General features: G+C 39.1%; 1 protein-coding gene across 2 annotated transcripts in view; it reads left to right on the top strand.

The window, feature by feature from the left end:
- AMPH (amphiphysin) overlaps positions 1-20858 on the top strand; it is a 222960-nt gene that overhangs the window by 83364 nt on the left and 118738 nt on the right. For both annotated transcript variants that reach the window (XM_045564376.1, XM_045564375.1), the window contains exon 2: positions 11660-11740. In XM_045564376.1, coding sequence (XP_045420332.1) covers positions 11660-11740 — 81 coding nt within the window. The remainder of the gene's footprint in view (positions 1-11659; positions 11741-20858) is intronic.

Here is a 20858-nt window from a genome sequence, read left to right as displayed (position 1 = left end):
GTCTCAAGCCCTGTGTGGCTTTCATCTTGAACTACTTTGTGATCTGATTCTTCCTCTTAGCAATTTCCTGGTTTCTGATGGTAGAACCAGTTTTTTTGAGTGGGGTCACACCTCACAGTAGCTTGACCTCCCTTTGATCCTTTCTCCTAATTAACAGAAGTTATTTCCGTGTGGAATGGAAGATTGGGAATGTTTGCTTTGACTTAAAATGCCAACTAGTTTTTGGAAAGCTGCATATTATTCCATCCATAATTTTAAATAGTAAGAGAAGGCAATTATTCTCTTACTGATATGGTATGTTTAATTTCTACTGGAGTATGATGATTTGAAACTTGATCAGAATTTTGGCTTTATAGCATGAGGGAACTGTCCAAATGAAAGAGCTGTAAATTTTTAGGGATTTTACTTGGGCACTTCATACACAGGCAATTGCTCTAGAAAAGAATGTGAAATCCACATGGTGGGGGCAGCCCTTGCAACCTAAGCTGCAGAACTAACTATTTTAGGAGACACTGAAAGAGCATTTAAGATGAAATATTCCAAGTTACCATATTCTTGCTTTTCCTTCCAGTTTAATTTTTTATTTGCCCATGTCTTGATGTCTTTTAGGACTAGATCGGGACTTCTGAGCAGGGAGGAGGGTGAGAGGATGAGCACACAGCCCTAGGGGAACATTTCAGAATCTCACTGAAAGGAAGTGCAATTTGAAAAGCTTACTCGATGTAGTATGTTATTTTGCATTTGCAAAACAGCTGCAACAAAGGTAGCTGCAAAAATCCTATGATTTCAAAATAGTAAAGTGTTGGTATAGATGAAATTATCTTTGAAGGAAAAGATCTAAATCTAAACCAAAATGCAAGAGACAACAAACTTTCTTTTTTGCCTGTAGTGGATGATGTGTCATGTTGTTGTCAAAATCTGTGTGTCGGATACATGAATATATAGCAATCCTGCAGTATCAGTGGTGCCACACTTCGGGCTAAATTGGTATTTTCAACATAGACAATGTTGTGCTGAATAAGATCATCTAAGTTATCAACTCACTGTCAAATATTCATGACATAAAGCAAGGCGAAAGATGTGTTTTTAGTCATCTCAGTTCTGGGTCTCACTGTCTTTGGTGCCTTAAGATATTCCTTACGTGGCAGGTCAGTCTTACCACCTATATCGAGGCTGCTGGAGAAAAAAATCTCAAAACTGCTTAAATGTGGCAACTGCGGGCCATGGTTTCTGCCTCAGCTGGGCCTTTGGTTCCACCTAAAAGTCCTGCTATGTGCTTCTGCTTCCTACTTTTCCAGGTCCACATTGGAACCACTTCCCTCTACCTGGGATCTTTGGCGTCACCTAGCCCTGCTGCTTCTCACCAGCTGATCTGGACTTTTATCACCTAAGAAAGATGAATCTACCGTGCACGTGTTCCTTCAAATTTGCCTCTACAAGGCGGACTTCTCTGCCTTCACAGGAATCCTGCCTCATGTTTCTGAGGAATAGTTGTAGCTCTTCAGAGCAAAGCGGATCCTCCCATCCCTGCCACAGATCCCACCACTGCCTCCCTTCTGAGGCTTTTCTTACTGTGCGACCCTCTTTCTTGTAGCTCTTGCCTCCTGCTTTCTGTGGCCAGTTCCTCCTGCACTATACTCAAGCTTTGCCCATTTTAGAAAGTCCTCCTTTGACTCTGCATGCCCCCAAGTTCTTGAAAGAGGACCTGCTCTCTCTGATTCCTCACCCTCTATTTGCTCAGCCTCCTGAGACCTGTTTTCTGACTGTGTCCTCCCACTACATAGCCTTGGCAAGGTCCCCAAGGACCTTGGCAACCTTCTGGTTGCTAAACCCAGTGGACACTTTCAGGTCTTTTGGTTTAGGTCTTTACCTTCCTTGAGTTCCCTGTAGCATTTGAAACTGTCGCCTTCTTTGGCTTCTAGGAACTTACTCCTGGTTTGACCATACCTCCTGGTCCCCAGTATTCTGTCAGGGATGCTCTTCCTCTGCCCATTCTTCAAATAATCATTTTCCTGGACTCTGTCTTTGGTTCACTCCTTTCTTCACACAAAGCTCAGAACACTCTCTCAGAACTGTGGTCATGTCATACTGTTCACCATATCTCTATCTGGATGCCACAGAGGTATCCCAAACTTGTCCAAATTGATGTCTATTTTGTTTAAAGGAACCACTGCCTACTCAGTCTTCACAACGGAAATCTGGGGTCATCCTTGATGCTTTTCTGTCCTTCATCCTTTTCATCTCATAAGCCATTAGGTACTGTGCATTGTTATTTCTTAAAGATTTGTTTTATCTCTTCCCTGGCTCAGGTTCTGTCATTTATTGCCTGGACTATTTAAATAGCCTCTTCACTTGGTCTCATTATTCTTGTCTTACTCTCTTCTGGTCTGTCCTTAATATTGTCACCAAGGAGTGCAGACCTAATCATGTGACTCCCTCCAGGGAAACACTTCATTGGCTCTCCGTGGTCCACACAGGGAAACTGAGGTCCTTAGTCTTGCCGACTAAGCCTTTCTGTAATCTGTCCTCTGCCTGTCACGCCAGCCTTGTCTACCCCAGTTCCACACCTTGCACCCTGGGCTTCAATTACTGTTGTGCTGTCACAGTCCCTAGACGTTAGCTTGCTTTCCCTGGCCCCTTAGCCCAGTGTTTGGTGCAGTTTTTAGTAAGTATGAAAATACTTTCTTCTCTGCCTACGATTCATTGTGATTTGCATTCTTCTCTAGGGAAAATGTCTAGTATGATGAATTTGTTGTAAAGTCCCAGAATTAGAAAGCATTTGAAATATGACTTAGTCCACTTACCTGTTTGATGAATAAGTCTCTTCTCTGGCACCCTAAGTATTGGTTAAGCTCAAATAACTTCTAAAATGGTGAGCTCATTACCTCTACCAACAAACTATTTAATTTCCAGAAATCCATTGTGAAAAAAATTTTTTATGTACCTATTTACCTGCCAATCCTAGTTCTTGATCTTGGTTTCTGGCAGAACAAGTCTGATCCTTCTTTGTTGTAATAGTCCTTCAAATGCTTGAAGATGACTGTACTCTTTTCCCTGGGTCTTCTCTTCTCTCTGGGTAATGTACCAAATTATGTCAAATATTTCTCTTATTACATGATGCCCACTCTCTTTGCCTTTTTATGGGCTCCATTAGTTGGTTCTAGATTGTGTATTTGTTTGTTTACCAACTTGGCCACCTCAGAGAGCATTCAGGACTACTTTCTTGGGAGCCACTGAACTTTATTAGTGCAGCCTGAGATTATGTTAGATGCTTTGGCAGTGACATCACTTTGTTGACTCACATTGACTATCTGCTGAAGTCATTCCTTACTTCTACTTAAGGGCAGAAACCATGAATCCCTAACATCCATCTTCTTGTATTTTGATTGAAGGTTGAATACATAAATCTGGGACTTGTGCAGTTAAATTTTTGAACTAAATTTTGTCGCTGTTAAATTTCATCTTGTTAGGGAAGGACTTTTATGAATCCTGAGTCTCATTATATAACATTTTCAATATCTTCCCCAGCTTTTTGTTAATATAAACTTGTACCATTGATGAAATTATTCCATATATTAATAATTGGATAATAATATCTGTAATAGTAATAACAATAGATAAACTTTATTGAGCATTACCTATATGCGAGACATCATAGCTCAGCATTTCCATGTCTATCCTTGGCAGTTCCACATAATACTGTGAAGGAGGAACTAGTGATACCTTTACCTTACACGTGAGCCACAGAACCAGTGAGTCAGACATAGGTCCCTGATGGCTGCTTCTGCAAGTCTGACTTTCAGTTGATATTAATGGACTTATGAATATCTTTTGAGGACAGGCTTTTAACCAGCCACTAATCTATCCACTTACTTGTACTAGAATCTAATAGATACATCTTTTATATACAGGATATGATATGATAAACTCCCGTTTGTTTATCTTTATGATTTTTCTTGTTACTTTAGTAACATATGATCATTGAGATAATTGTGGAAAATTTAGAAAATTATAAAGAGGAAAATAATAATCTCCCTTAATCTTACCATCTAACCATTAACTTTTTGACATATTTTGCAGTCTTTTTTTTTTTACATGATTCTTATACTTATCATTTCTTCCCTAGTTACAGTGCCAAATTCTTCTAAAAATGCACTGTTTTCTGTTCCATCTTTCAAAGAGACTCTTATGTAAGTGGCAGGAGGTTGTTAGTTAATACAGTGATTATATGTCCTTTTAATATTTGTTACTAGATCTCTCCAGCTTTTTAAAAATAATAAATTTGCAATAAAGAATAACATATCTTTCATATTATTTATATGTAATATTGGTTGGTGAAATGAAATTGCTATCGAATAATTGGTAATATATATGTGAGTCTGTGTACAATTTTATTTTTAAAAATATATTTGTTTATTAATGACAGAGGAAAGAAAAGAATACTAGCATATTTTATGAACAATCATTTTTTACTTAGAATAATGACTTTTTCTCCAAAGAAAATTTATTTGTTGAAGGAATCTGCATGAACTCTGACTTATTGGTTAAATACTTTGATACTTAGGTTTATTTAAAACATTATATCTAGGCCAGGCGCGGTGGCTCACGCCTGTAATCCTAGCACTCTGGGAGGCCGAGGTGGGTGGATCGCTTGAGGTCAGGAGTTTGAGACCAGCCTGAGCAAGAGTGAGACCCCGTCTCTACTAAAAAAAAATAGAAAGAAATTATCTGGCCAATTAAAAATATATATAGAAAAAATTAGCTGGGCATGGTGGCGCATGCCTGTAGTCCCAGCTACTTGGGAGGCTGCGGCAGTAGGATCGCTTAAGCCCAGGAGTTTGAGGTTGCTGTGAGCTAGGCTGACGCCACAGCACTCACTCTAGCCCGGGCAACAGAGCAAGACTGTGTCTCAAAAAAAAAAAAACAAAAACAAAACATTATATCAGCCTGAGCAAGAGCAAGACCCCATCTCTATTGAAAATAGAAGGAAATTAGCTGGACAACTAAAAATGTATATAGAAAAAATTAGCCAGGCATGGTGGTGAGTGCCTGTAGTCCCAGCTACTCGGGAGGCTGAGGCAGGAGGATTGCTTGAGCCCAGGAGTTTGAGGTTGCTGTGAGCTAGGCTGACACCACTCCACTCTAGTTAGCCTGGGCAACAGAGCGAGACTCTGTCTCAAAAATAAATAAATAAATAAATAAAATAAAACATTATAAGTTGAATTTCGGGGGAAAATATATGAATTAAGAAAATGTCTAGTGAAAAAGACATGATTATTGTTTATTTTGTTACTCAAGAAAATGAATTTCTCTGTTTAATCTTAACGTATAATATTATTTAGCTTCTTCCTGCCCTACTTTTTAAACACAGCAAGTACAATTTATTTATGTCCTGGTAAATCACTTTCTTCTGAAAGTATCATTTACACATTTCGGATGGTGGTTGTTTTTACCACCGCCTATGTACTGCTCTCTTTCCTAAAATGCTTTTGTTTTGACCAAGAACGGCGCTGATTATTTTGAACGACAACTGGAGTGAGATCTGTCTGGGCACCTGTCCTGACACCGTACACCAGTGACATTCATGTTCCTTTGAGGAATGTGGTCTCAACTCCTAGTAGTACAATGTCTGCGTGCATGCATAGAGCAAACAAATAATAGTAAGATGATGACAATAATAGTGTAACATTCAAAAAATATTTAATATATACAAGGAAGCACTGGCAAATACTTTAAATATGTGCTTGTTAATAATTTGAAACAGTTTCTATGAAGTAAGCAGTGTTACCCTATTTTAGAGACGGGAGGTTTGGAGAGGTTAAATACTGTGCGGTAGTATGAACTCCACGTCAGGTCCACCAGATGTGCCTGCACAGTGATAGCAAAAGGCAGGTTTTCAAACCACTCGGTCACCCCTACCCAATGGCCTTCTCCCGAGAAACATGTAGTCCAATTTGAAAGTGAGCTTGCTCTGCAAACACAGCTTTAAGACAGTGCTTTCTCCTCCAAACCAGATTGCCACCTCTGAGCCCGTCTGTGTAGAAAGTGTGGGGCTCCCTCTGCTTTAAAGCCTTTGTCCTCAATTCTTTGGAAGATAAGCCAAGTGCAACATAAAAGTGAAATAAAATGTATTGATATAAACTATCACTACAGTGCTACATACTGCCTAGGTTAGATCTTGACTCCATCAGTGACTAGTTCTGTGACCTTCATCAAGTTCCTTCAACTCAGTGACTCATTCTCCTCGTCTGTAAAGTGGGTATAATAGTACCTAAACTATAGGATTGTTGTAACAATTAAATGAGTTAATATATCTAAAGTCCTTAGAAAAGTGCCTGCAACACAGGAAAGCCCAAAGTGTTAGTTATTGTGGGAATATGAGGAAGCCCCTAACTTATAGGAGTTTTGCCACTAGCGTAAATGGGGAGAAGGTAATGCCGATAACTAAGCTTGGACTGGTTTAAGGTAGGATTCAGGAATCTTCGTGATTAAATGATGGGATAGAGAATTTTGCAGAATGGGGATGGGGAAGAATCAATATAAGAATGCAATGTTGCTTAGAGAAAGTTTGGAGCTTTTAGAAGCATAACTGTGTTTTAAGTTAGGGATGTCAAATGGGTTTCCGTCATGGCCAATTTAGATACATTTAATGCACAAGTATTCCAAGGTCAAGTCTAGATTCAGCAGGATAGAATGCTGTAATGAATTAGGCTTTCTGAAGGCATTGGAGCATGACCGCATACATGCAAATGTTAGCTCTTCTACCCCTAAATGACTTGCTGAGGACAAAGACCTAGGTTTCTATCACTCTTCCAGCCTCTGCTCTTTCTGTAAGATGCCACATCCCTTGATATATAAGAAGAATGTCACGAGGTCACTGGCACTTTGGGATCTTTCATGTGAAACCAGGGTTTGAGTCATGGTAATTCAAGAAGCAACAGTAAGACTTAAATGAGGGAAATAACACGTTCAGAGAGCCAGAGAGGCACATTAGTAAGGAGAGTTTGGCAACACTGAAGAAATGAGAAGAGAGGTGGTGATGGTGGAATCTGATGTTTCAGCAAGGTAGGTCTTACTGTTCTTCAGGTTACAGGTTAAAAATGCATGGAAAAAGAAAAGAGAAAGTTATGGGAGTTATTGGTAAGAAGAATCATTATGGTTTTGGTGGGTTGGATACGTGGCAATACAGGCAGATAATTCAGCACCTGTTATGGACACTATGCCCTATGACCAAGTTAAAATTGTTGCTATATAGAGAAGTCTGGCATTTATCTTTCAGGACCAGGTTGTAGGTATCCATGCTATTGGGTGATTAAGCCATTTGGTGGTATATCTTTGTGGGGAAGGCCCTGTGGGGAATGGGGTGGAAGATTGGTGTTGAACCTGGGTTCTGCTACTTGCAGAGGGAATGATTTTGAGTAGGTTTTCTGACCTCTCCGAGTCTCAGTTCATTCATCTGTAAGGAAGGGATGAGCAGGCTGTTGTGAGGATCAGACGAAATAAAATACACAAAGTCCCTACTGTAGTGACTTCCACGGAAGAGGTTCTCAGTAAAGGCTAGGACTCCTCCTGCCTCTGTCCCTGGCCTTCCCATCTCTTCTCTGTTACTGCTGCCATCCAAGGCAGCTGGCATCAAGATGCCAGTGTGCTATAACTCAGCGGTCTCCAACCTTTTTGGCACCAGTGACCAGTTTCGTGGAAGACAGTTTTTCCACAGATGGGAGTGGGGGAGGATGGTTTCAGGATGATTCAAGCACATTACATTTATCGTGCAGTCCAACCTCTCTGCTAATGGTAATCTGTATTTGCAGCCACTCCCCAGCACTAGCATCACCACCTCAGCTCCACCTCAGATCACCAGGCATTAGATTCTTATAAGGAGTGTACAACCTAGATCCCTCGCATGTACAGTTTATGGTAGGGCTCGTACTGCTTTGAGAATCTAATACCACTGCTGATTTGACAGGAGGCAGAGCTCAGGCAATGATGCGAGTCATGGGGAGCAGCTGTAAATACAGATGAGGCTTCGTTCCCTCACCCGCCACTCACCTCCTGCTGTGTGGCCCTGTTCCTAAAGGCCAGAGACCAGTACCAGGGCTTGGGGACCGCAGCTATAACTCACAGGGCTCTGGATACTGTGTGTTATTTTCCTTAGAGGAGAAAATGTGGGCCAACAGTGTCATCTAATTTTAATTCTTTTATTTTTCCTTACACCTAGGAGCAGTTTTGTTGTTTTTTTCTATTTTATTCATATTATACAATTTATAGAAACATGAAAAGCAAGGAACTATGATTTGAAATTTAAATTAAGGCCTTTAAACAGAGGGGTCTGTGAATGATTCCTTCCCCCGTTGTTGTAGTTAGGCAGCCTAGAAGATATGGCCTTGTTAGGGCACAGTAGCCTTCAGGTATCTTGAATGAGACTATGAGAATAGTAGTCATGATGTATGTATCCCATATGTATCCCCTTCCCATGAGAGGGAAGAAAACTACCCGTGGTGGTGACAGAGGTATCAGACCTCAGGAAGGGAAGTTCCTAGGGGTCTCTAATAAGCCACTTACCAGCCATGGGTCCTATCTCCTCAGCTATCAGGAAAAAACAGGCACCAGACGGGCGTGTGGTGAGAACTGAAGAGAGAACATGCAAATCCCCTTCTGCAGGTTCAGGCACACAGTGGGTGCTCAGTAAACATTTGTCCCTTCCTTTTCTCCCACTCTCTGAGACGAGAGTGCCTGCTCGCTGCTCTCTGCAGTTGTAGACCTGAGGATTAGACTGCGGCTGCTTGCTCAGAAGAGGTTTGCACACTTCCTGGGCCTTTGGCAACTGCTGCTGTCAGATGAGGAGTTGTTGCTTCCCAATGACCTACCTGATCTAGAGTAACGAAAAATGTACGAACTAGTGGACTTTGAGAATTGAGGGGGAAGAACCATGTGGTAACTGCTGCGTGCCCTTCCCCTCTTACCTTAGGAATGTTTTTGTATATGTGTGTCTGTGTTTCTGTGCCTGTGCCTCTGGGAGTGTGGTGGCAGGTCACTTGGGACATCTAGCTTTAAAATAATTTTTTTTAAAAGGTAGAAAGAATAAAGAATCAAAAAAAGCCAAATTATTCTTTCTTAAAATTATTATACTTAGAATGAAAATATGGGGCTGGATGGGAGCCTCAGTCCATATGTCATTGGATTTTACTTCTCTTACAAGTGTGGTCTGGATAATTTTGCTTTGCCGTATTTCTGTTACAGTAACAGTAAGAAAAACAATAGTAAGAGTTCAAAATACAAAGCCTCCCAGGTCAAGAATGGTGCTGCTTCCCAACCAAAACCAAAGATGGCTGCCACGGCCAAGGCCCAAGTGCTGGGGAGGGGCCAAAAGCTGAGGCAGCTGCTCCTCCTTAGATCTTGCACACCTGGCCAGGGAGACAGAAACCCCTAAGGGCCCAAGAGGTCCTAGGATACCCACCAGCACCTCATTGTTCAAAGTGTCCAGCAAGAAGGCAGACGCTGAGAGAGCTGTAGGCTGCGGGGGAGAGAGACTGAGATTCCGCCTGAGTTTGTATTACTCAACAAACCATCACTCTATCTAATCATAACCTACTTAGCAATGAAGGCTTTTTCCCCACCTCCTCCCCAAATGGTAACAATATCTTATATTTGCATAACACCTTCTAAGTTGATCTTTTTGTTAAAGAATAATTTTTCAGAAGTTAATAAGATTTTCATATAAACATAAAATAAGCCATATGTCAGAAATTTTACTTAACTCATTAATTATTGAGACATCTAGTAAGACGTTAAACTGGTTCAAAGTGTATTTGAGGAGCTAGGTATTTATGGGCTATTTAATCAAGGAATTTTAGAATAAGATTGCTGGGCTAGACACAAAACTGGTTGATGTCCTAAAGGGTCCAAACCCTCGTCTTTAGGATTATTCTTTCCACTGGACAACTATTTGCATCTCTGCAAGAAAGAAACCTCCGTGTTAACCTCTGTCTCTACTGAGTTGTAAAATAGCCCAGTCAAGAGGAAGCCAATCAAAAGTGCAAACTAAGTAGTGCACTAAAGAACAACCTGTGATCTCTTTTGCCTCTTTCCAAGTTTTAAGTGATTTTTCTCACTCTGTTCTTGTGTTAAAAGGCCTTATTGGTCAAAGGATACATATTTACGGTTAGGAGGAATAAGTTTAAGAGATCTATTATACAGCACAGTGACTATAGTTAATGATGACATATTCTTGAAACATGCTAAGACAGTGGATGTTAAGTGTTCTTGCCATAAATATGATAATTATGTGAGATAATGCATTTGTTAACTAGCTACATTTAACCATTCCACAATATATTTATATTTCAAAACATCATATTGTACATGATAAATACATACAATTTTATATGTCAATTTTAAAAAGCATTTTTTTAAAAAAAGGGCTTGTTAAAACTTCTCAATTTGCACAAAGTTATAGCTTTGATTTTGGGGAATGAATTAGCATTATCTGATACTAAACCTACTCATAGAAAGTGATTTGTATGATTAAATGTTTTAATGCCTGAATATTTATGTTCCATATAAATATTGTTTTATAACATCATAGGGTGTATGTATTCCTAGAAGGCAATGTTTGTGGAGTTTTCATATTCCTGAATAAGTTGGTGTTTTAGACACAGGATATGGGAATATTGAATAGTGAACCCAACCATGGCTCTCAGGAGTCGTCTTCTCTGTCCAAAAGTGACTTTCTGCTGTGTCTCTAAGAACTGCTGCTCCTGGTACCTAGTTCCTTGCTCTAGGCCTAGGCAAACAGAGCCACTCACCCCTAGTCCCATGATATATAATGTTTTTTCCAATGACCTTTGCTTAGTCTGCTTCCTTGGCTAAAATGTACTCTGCCCCATTCCTGTCTGTTGGAATTTCTAACACCACAGTTTAAATAACCTCCACAGAGTGTTCCCTGAAGACTTTAGCTCAAGAGATATTGCTAATAACACTTTGCAATCATCTCATATTGCGTATAGTACATTGTACTTGATTTGTTGGTTGTGAACCTGCCTTGTTTATTCCACTAGATTATACATTTTTTTAGAATTAAGCGTTGGGGCCTTGTTTTAGTCATCTTTGCATTTCTGGGTGATCAGTGTTTAGCCTGGGCCTCTGTGTATCCCACGGCCTCTTTGAGTGTTTGTTGAATTGCAGGGAGTATCAGAAGATGGTGGGGAGAACTTACCGTCTGCCTGGCTTCAATAATTCTAATACTATCCCTAAGAAGTATATTAATACTTTAGTCAAATAGCTTTAGTTCATGATTGAACAAACAGTTGAGCACCTATTATGCATCAAGCTTTGTACCAGGTGTTTTGGACACAAAGACAAATACGGCATAGCTTCTGTCTTTAAGTCATGCACTGGAGGAAATAGATGTGTAAATAAATAAATGCAATGTAGCATGACACTTGCTCAAAGCCACACAGCCTGTGAGTGGTGGAACTGTGATTAAAGTTCAGGTCTGTTCAACTCCAAAGCCACCAAGCCAAGATGCTTCCAGCATGGTGGAGTCGCCTCAGACTCCTCAGAGCAAAGCAACAGCCTCGCTCTGCTTATTAACTGAAAAGGCACGTCTTCCCTTAAACTCATTATTAAATCACATAATTTTGTTTTGTTCACAAATTAGGTCCTCCAGAAGCTGGGGAAAGCCGATGAGACAAAGGACGAACAGTTCGAAGAATATGTCCAGAATTTCAAGCGGCAAGAAGTGAGTCCATTTATCTAGTTTCTGGAGTGGGAAATGGTTTAACTGTGCTTTTGTTTGGGCATATAAGTAAAATGAATTAAGAGTGAAGAAAGAACAGATGGGGTTGGTGTTAACTGGAGGGTAACACTTACTAATTCTGTAGAATCTCTTGTGGAAGATGAGGGTAGAAGCACTGCAGGAAGAGACTTTGGATTTTAGACTCTCAGGAGATAAAGACTTTGCTGTTCTGGGCCTCGTCAGTACAGACGACTGATCAGTATGTAGGGAAGAAGATATTTCTGATGATTTACATTCCACTAAATACTAGAGAAGCAGTAGGGGGCAAAATGACCTCAATTGTTGCATGATCCAAGGTCATGCATTCTCAACAGTGATTGACTCTCCCCCAGGGGGTCAAAATTGGGTCTTGGTGGGTGAAAAAAGGCTTCTTTTTAAATGTATAAACCATAGATAAACATACATTTGATAAATAGATATATGGTGTATCTATGGTATTAAAATCTCATGGGGGTGTGATTAGAAAAAAATATCTAGAAAGATTCCTTAGGGGATGTGATAATTAAAAAAAGGTTGAGAAACATGGTATGATGTTTTTTCCTTTAGTGAACTGCTATGTGTTTAACAGACACTTGGATAAAGAAGTATTTTTTAATATTATCTGTTTTGCCCTCTAAGACCTGGAGAGTTGCTTAGCATATAACTCTTTAGACAGTCTGCATGTGAGTTGGGAGGGGAAGATAGCAGCAGGGCCCTCCGAGGTTAGAACCCTCAAATCTAGAGATCATACTCCAGGTTGAGTGGGAATAAGGCAAGCCTGGAAGACTCTGGAAAATGGCATTTGCACATGGGGACAATGTAAGGACATGGGTTTATTTTCTCGCTGTCTTTGGAGCTACCAGCGTCCACGGAGGAGTTTGTGGCCTCAGGGATGACAGCCGATAATGGAAAATCAACCCAGGTTTTATTCCGCTCCCTTTGCTCCTGTATGCAGATCCCTGACCTTGGAGTTTCTTTCTTCTAAATGCGTATCGGGGTTCCTGCTGTTTCTCTCACTGGAGACATGCTATCTCTCTCCCTCAACAAGAGGGATTGGATTATAAGTTCCAGGAGGTTTATAGCCATGTAGACCAGTCTCCACCAAAACACATTCCGGAATGTCTCCAGTTTCATAGGTTAACAGGTGCTATAGGTACTCAATTTACTGTGAATGACAGCGATAATGTTCTATCTGGAGAAGAGAAAAGACAAAGGGGAGTTGGAGAACAAAACAGTAACAGAAAAATTGATCATGTCCCTATTACTGAATATTATAGAGAGTTTTGGGTTGATGAAGGTAGAAAAGAGAATTCCCAGGGAACTGTTGGATCTAGGCCCACAGAATAAGTTGCCCCCCAGTCTCCTGTAGGAGAACAGAGTCTACATGTCGATGTCTGTTCTCATTTGGTGACTTTTCACCTATCTTCTCGTGCATGTGGATTGCTCTTGTACAGATCATTGTCTTGGATGGCAGGAGCTTCCCGCAGTTAAACTTGTCAATCGCTGCACTGTTACTTTGCAGGGCAATCCCTAATGTCTGCTTTAAGGGATTAGATGTAGATTGAAGAAGTAACTCATGTTTACAGGTTTCCGTTCTTGAGAATTTACATTCTACCCTTTGAAACTTTGTCTTCCTGTCTGGCATATCCTTATGGAACTAATTAGCTCTTTGCTGTTGGATTTTTTTCTCTATCACTTTAATGGCATTTTGATGTACTTAGTTAGCACCCAGAAGGCTAACTTGGGAGGTATCAGGTTCAGTAACGCAGTCATGCCTGGGAAGTACTTTGCATTTTCCGATTACGGTGGGTTTTTATTAATCTTTTTATTCTTCCTGCTGAACCAGGTAAGGATTTTTTTTTGTCTAAGGTACTAGAGAAAAGGGCAGTTGGTTAAATAATCAGTTACACGGTTAAATGATTTGCGCCACTAGGAACAGCAGCATGGCTTGACTTTATAATGCTGTTGTGCTATTTTTATCACCAAACAGAATATATTTTTTCAAATGTTATGGGGCAAATAGTATATTATCACTCTTGAAGACCAACACCTTAGTTCTCCCAAGAATATTAGCAGGTTTCAAAATCTGGATGAAACTTCAAAATTTGGGGATGTGTGAACAAACAATTTTATTTTATTAGAGTGAAGCAAATAGACTGGAAATATAGAAAATATTATTTCTCAGAGAATCCCATGACCACCTTTGGTTCACTTTGAAAATATATTTACATCAGAAACAGCTTGCATTTCCACATCTTCATTTTGATATTTTTTGTGTTATTCAGAAAGGGTAAGTTATAGTCATAGTGCAGTGAGGAGGAGGGTACCTTACTCTGCCTGTTTATTAGAGGGAGACAAAGAGAAAGGGAAGGAGGACAGGAGGGAAGTAAGGAGAGGAATTTATTAATTTTCTATGGAAATATTAAAATGAAAAGTTGACAAGTAAAGCTGAAGGCCAATTTATTATATTAATGCTTTAAAGGGAGAAAAAGAAAAATCTTTTTTATCTCCAATATGTATGGGTGATCAATTAACATATGTTGCATATGCCAAAAAATGTTTGGTGCTCATGTAGAAACGTTAACCTAGTAAGAAGAATCTAGCAGGATTGTGGTTACCTCTGCAAGGTCTATTCTTTCCATTAACATAATGGTGAATCGTTACTCTATAGAGGCAGAAGGAATTATCTAAAGGCTGTATACTCTAAGGGCATTATCTGACCCAGGAACTCTAGATTCCATATTTTTTCTATAAATATATATTTTTCAAATCCCAAAAGGTACTATTGACAGTATAATATGAACCATATTTGGATTTGTGCATTTTAGTATAATCGTCTGACCACACTCAAGTAGTGTTTAATTAAAAAAGGAGATCATTCTAGAATATTCCTGAAAGTATTCAACATTTCTGGACTTGATGATCTTACTTTTAAATTCCCTTTTATAAAATCATAACAGTGTTTGTAGTTATTGCTTGTTCATATTGGAAACACAGGTGGCGGAAAAGTCTCTGTTTGACCTCTGGCTTTGAGCTTAGCTTTATTTTATTCCAACCCCAGATTATCTTTTTGATCCCAAACCTGTTTTCCTAAGAGGTGGTTTGTGTGAGATGGAGAGTGTGGATAAAGGTTCTGCACGTATTCTCTTGGTTGTCCACTGGACAGTGTCCACTGCTGTAGTTTTTGTGGTCTAGATTTCATAAACTATTAATACTTAATAGGACAAGGAGGAAGTGAGAAGGTAAGGCTAGAGCAACAGGGAATAACGTGAACTCGTCTACAAAGATCTCGGAATTTTCTGTGATGAGTGCTAAGGAGAGCAAGGAGTATAGATAGAAGCCCAGCAGGAAGAACAAAAGCCAAAAATCAACATTTCCTCCCCAGAGGGCTTTTTTCCCCTTTCTATTTTCTCTTCCTTACCAGAGCCGCTAACAAGTAGCAAAATTGATTGGTGTGAACATCAGCTACTTTTCATCCGTCGCCTGCTGACGGATCCCTTAATGAGCAAGAAAAGGTCACACAGTGGAAGGAAGGGCCTTGGCTTCTCTGCCTCCTTGCTGCTAATGAACTTACCCCCTAAGATGCTACGCCTTTGGCAAGTGTGTGATTTATACAAAATAACGTGGGGGCTGGTTGGGCCCAGATAACCAGCTATTTGATCACTCTTAGTGAGTGCAGGTGTGAGCACCCTAATCCAGGTCCAATCTAAGAACAAGAGTTCAAAGAAAGGAAAAGGGAATCTTGATTCTCCTCCTCATATCTCTACAGCTTCCCATTCCCTCTTTGAAAGACCATAGCGGCGTTGTTGAGCTCCATGGCCATGACTGAGTGACGGCCTAAGTTTGTCATAACACAAACTTATATTCTGACATTTTTATTTTTAATCATTTCTATACATACACTAGTTTCTAAAAAATGTGAAACTGATTACAACAATACATACCATGTACCTCTCTTCTATCCCAGAAATAAAAAACACATTTTAGAAACGCATTCAGAATTATAATTTCTGCCACTAGTTCAGCTTCAAGTTTAGCAAGATTTAAGTTCACCTGCAAAGCACTAGATTCTGCGGAGATAAAAAAATGACAGCAGCAAAGCAGGATCCCTGTGCCCAGGAGGGGTCAATTCAGTGCAAGGAGAGGACATGGCCCAGCTTTTAAACAGCCACTGGAGTATCCTTTTCCCCACGTGTTTCTGCTGGTTAGTTCTTGAAACTGTTAAGCCTACGTTTGATGTCCATTTTTAGTGTCTTTATGACAAAGGTGGATAAAAGAAAAGAAATCATGGGACCTCGAACTTCTCTCCAGTTGTGAGAATTCAGACCAAGTGACTCTAATGAGTTAGATACTCCAGTGGCTGTTTGAAAGTTGGGCCATGTCCTTTCCTTGCACTGAATTGACCCCTCCTGGGCACAGGGATCCTGTTTTGCTGCTGTCATTTTTTTATCTCCGCAGAATCTAGTGCTTTGCAGGTGAACTTAAATCTTGCTAAACTTGAAGCTGAACTAGTGGCAGAAATTCTAGTTCTGAATGTGTTTCTAAAATGTGTTTTTTATTTCTGGGATGTACGAGAGGTACATGGTATGTATTGTAATCAGTTTCACATTTTTTAGAACCTAGTGTATGTATAGAAATGATTAAAAATAAAAATGTCAGAATATAAGTTTTAAAAAAGAATATAAATACAAAAGTATATAGCCACAGTAAACAGGTTCATGTGTGGTTACAATTATTTATGGTAAATTATACTTACATTTGGAAAATTTTTACTGTTTGCTTGAGCAGATAGGCCTAGCAAATACCTTCGAATAGTTTTTTTTTCCACAGATGATCATGATATGAATATGTTACTATATCCACTTTTCATTCAATATTAATAATGACCTTGTGAGATAGCCACCACTTTGATTAAATGTGAGTCCATCAGGTCTGTTTTCAGTAATGGCCCAATTCTGAATGACAGTGTGGAAAACCTCAGTTGACCTACAAAGCCTCTTGTCATGTCACTGGACCTTCTGGATTCTGAGTAAGAACCTCAGGTGGCAAGTTTTGCGCCCTCCACAGTAGTGTTTTTCGAACATTATCTGCATCAGAATCACCTAGAAGACCTTAGTACAGCACAGATTGCTGGGCCTCACTCCTGGAGTTCCTAACTCAGTAGCTCTGGGATGAGGCTGGAGACTCAGCATTTCTGACAAGTTCCCAAGTGATGCCAGTGGGGACAGCACAGTGGGGACCAGGGCATTATCTACTCACATGATTTTTTCCCAAGTGTTTCCGCTGGTTAGTTCTTGAAACTGTTAAGCCTACGTTTGATGTCCATTTTTAGTGTCTTTATGACAAAGGTGGATAAAGCTTTGGTGGTCATTCTCTGGATTATCTGTCATCTGCGTAGATAAAATCAATGAAAAAGATCTGATCTTTAACAGGCATGATTTTGGGTGCAGTGACAGAGTTCCCTTCTGCCCAAGGTTGTGGAGCCTGGAAACTGGATGCTTTCTTAAAACATAAATGCCCCTGCTCACATCTTAATGAGTATGAGTATGATGAGGCTCTTTATAGATAGTCTGGTTTAACAGGGGAAAGTATAGAAAGCACTAGAACCCTGGTCATAGGCTCCTGAGAAAAAAAATGAAGAGTATTTATCTGGGGAATCAGTTAGGTTAGGAAAGGTCCTAAATCAATCTAATTTTCTACCTCAAGAAATTAGAAAAAGAAGAACAAAACAAACCCAAAATAAGCAGACAGAAGAAAATAAAAAAGATAAGAACAGAAATCAATGACAGTGAAAATAGGAAAGCAATAGAGAAAATAAATGAAACACAAAGCTGATTGTAAATTTCTAGCAGGACTGACAACAAAAAAAAGCACAAATTAGCCATATCAGACATGAAACAAAGGATATTATATAGATCCTGTAGCCATTTGAAGGATAATAAGGGACTACTGTGATCAACTTTATAAATTTGACAACCACAATGGACCAATTTCTTCATAACCACAAACTACCAAAACTTAATGAAGGTGAAATAGGGCTAATAGTTCTATAACCATTAAAGAAAATGAATTTGGATTTAAAATCTGAAAAAGAAATCTCCAGACCCCCAGATGGTTTCACTGGGGAATTCTGACATTTAAAGAAGAATTATCACCAATTTTATGCAATATTTTCCAGAAAACAGAAGAGGAGGGAACACTTCCCAGATGATTTTATGTGGTCAGTATTACCTTGATACCCAAATCAGACAGCAGCAGTATGAAAAAAAGAAAAGTAAAAATTAATATGTCTCATGAACTTACATGTAAAAATCCCCAAAATATTAGCAAATTAAATCCAATAATATATAAAAAGCATTATACACCTTGGTCAGATAGGATTTATTCCATATATGCAAGGCTGGTTTAATTTTCCAAAATCAATCATAGTATTCCATCATATAAACAGGGCAGGGAAGAAAAATATCATATGATCACATCAATTGATGTAGAAAAGATATGTGACAAAATCCAAAGCCATTCATGATAAAAATGATCAGCAGGTTAGAAAAAGAGGAGAATTAACCCAACTTCATAAATAGCATTCACAAAAAACCGTACAGCTAATATCATAATTAAGGGGAAAAGACTGAATGCTTTTCCCCTAAGACTGGGAACAAGGCAAGGATGTTCACTTTCACCAGCACTATTCAATGTAGTACAATAAGGAAAATGAAAGGAAACCAAAGGCCTACAGATTAAAAAGGAAGAAATAAAGATTTTTATTTGCAGATGACAGAATTGTGAATATAGAAAATTTTAAGACATAAACAAAAGACTCTTAGAACTAATAAGTGAGTTCAGCAAGGTCCCAAGATACAAGATCAACACATAAATATCGATCACATTTTTATATTCTGACAATGAACCTGTGGAAATCAAAATTAAAAATTCAGTAACATTTACAATCACTCTAAAGAAAATGAAATATTTATGTACACACTTAACAAAGCACATATGGGATCTGTGTGCTTAAAATTACAAAATGCTACTGAAAGAAATGGAAAGACATACTGTGTTCATGGATTAGAAGACTCAACACAGTAAAGATGTCAGTTCTCACCAAATTGACCTATAAGTTTAATACAATTTCTTGCAATTCTTACAGGTTTTTTTTTAATAGACATAGACAAGCTGATTCTGAAATTTACATGGAAATGCAAAGACCCTGGAATAATTAAAACATTGACAAAGAAGAAGAAAGTAGGAAACATTCTACTCAATATTAAGACCTACTCTATAGCTGCAATAATCAAGACATTTTAGTATTGCAGAGGGATAGACACAGATCAATAGGACAGAATAGATAACCAAGAAATAGAATTATACAAGTATGCTTAACTGATTTTTGACAAAGGTTCAAAAGCAATTCAGTGGAGAAAAGATAGCCTCTTCAACAAATGGTGCTGTAGTAATTTGGCATCCATTAGCAAAACAATGAAATTTGACCTTAATCTTATCCTTATGAAATAATTAACTCAAAATAGACCAAGGATTTAAATGTAAAACATAAAGCTTTAAAACTTCTGGCAAAAAAAAAAAAAAAAACCATAGGAGAAAATCTTTGGGATCTAGGGCTAGGCAAAAAGTTCTTGGACTTGTTACCAAAAGCCCAATCCCAAATAAAAAAATTTGATAAATTGAGCTGCATCAAAATTAAAAACTTGCTCTTGCCAAAGAACTGTTAAGAGAATGAAAAGACCAGCTACAGACTGAGAGAAAATATTTACAAACTACATACTCAAGAAAGGACTGGTATCCAGAATGCATAAAAAACTCTCGAAAGTGCACATTAAAGAAAAAAAAAAAAAACCCGGCCAGGCGCGGTGGCTCACGCCTGTAATCCTAGCACTCTGGGAGGCCGAGGCGGGTGGATCGCTCAAGGTCAGGAGTTCGAGACCAGCCTGAGCAAGAGTGAGACCCCGTCTCTACTAAAAATAGAAAGAAATGATTTGGACAGCTAAAAATATGTATAGAAAAAATTTTCCGGGCATGGTGGCGCATGCCTGTAGTCCCAGCTACTCGGGAGGCTGAGGCAGTAGGATCGCTTAAGCCCAGGAGTTTGAGGTTGCTGTGAGCTAGGCTGATGCCATGGCACTCACTCTAGCCCGGGCAACAACTAAAAAAAAAACCCCAAACAGTTCAATTAGAAAATGGACAAAAGATATGAATAGAAATTCAATTAAAGTGGATATGTGGATGACAAGGAAGCATATGAAAAGGTTTTCAACACATATTTAGCCATCAGAGAAATGCAAATTAAAACCACAAAAATATTACTGTATAACTCTCAGAACAGCTAATGTAAAAACTAGCGATAATGCCAAATGCTGGCAAGGATGTGGGGAAAGGGAATCATTCTTACGTTGTGTAAAATGACCCACAGCCACTGTGGAAAACAGTTGGCTGTTTCTTAAAAAATTAAACATATGTGCTGTACAACCCAACAATTGCCCTCATAGGCATTTATCCTGTAGAAATGAAGATGTATGTTCGCACAAAAACCTGCATACAAATGCTTATAGCAGCTTTATTTATATAGCTTCAAACTGGCAACATCCCAGATGTCCTTCAAGAGATGAAGAGTTAAACGAACTGTGGTATATCCACACTGTGGGATACTTACAAGCAATAAAAAGGAAATAACTGTTTATACACAGGATAGCCTAGTTAAATCTTCAGGAAATTATGCTGAGTGAAAAACAGCCAATCCTAAAAAGTTGTGTATTATTAGGACTCCATTTCTGTAACATTTAGCATGACAAAAATTGCAGAAATGGGGTAAAGGTTAGCGGGTGCTGGGAATTAGGGATGAGAGAGGGGGAAGTGGGTGTGGTTATAAAAAGTCAACGCAAGGGATTCTTGTCCTGATGGAAAAGTTCTGTTTCTTGACTATGATTGTGGTAGCTGATACATGAACCTACACGTGTGGTGAAATTGTATAGACCTAAATACACACAAACACACCACACACACACACACACACACACACACACACACACACACACACGAGTGCTAGTAATACTGGGAGAATCTGAGTAAC

The sequence above is a fragment of the Lemur catta genome, chromosome 11, assembly GCF_020740605.2.
Source record: "Lemur catta isolate mLemCat1 chromosome 11, mLemCat1.pri, whole genome shotgun sequence".
Taxonomy (NCBI): domain Eukaryota; kingdom Metazoa; phylum Chordata; class Mammalia; order Primates; family Lemuridae; genus Lemur; species Lemur catta.
The sequence above is the reverse complement of the archived record's forward strand: the minus strand, read 5'-3'. Positions and strand labels throughout refer to the sequence as shown.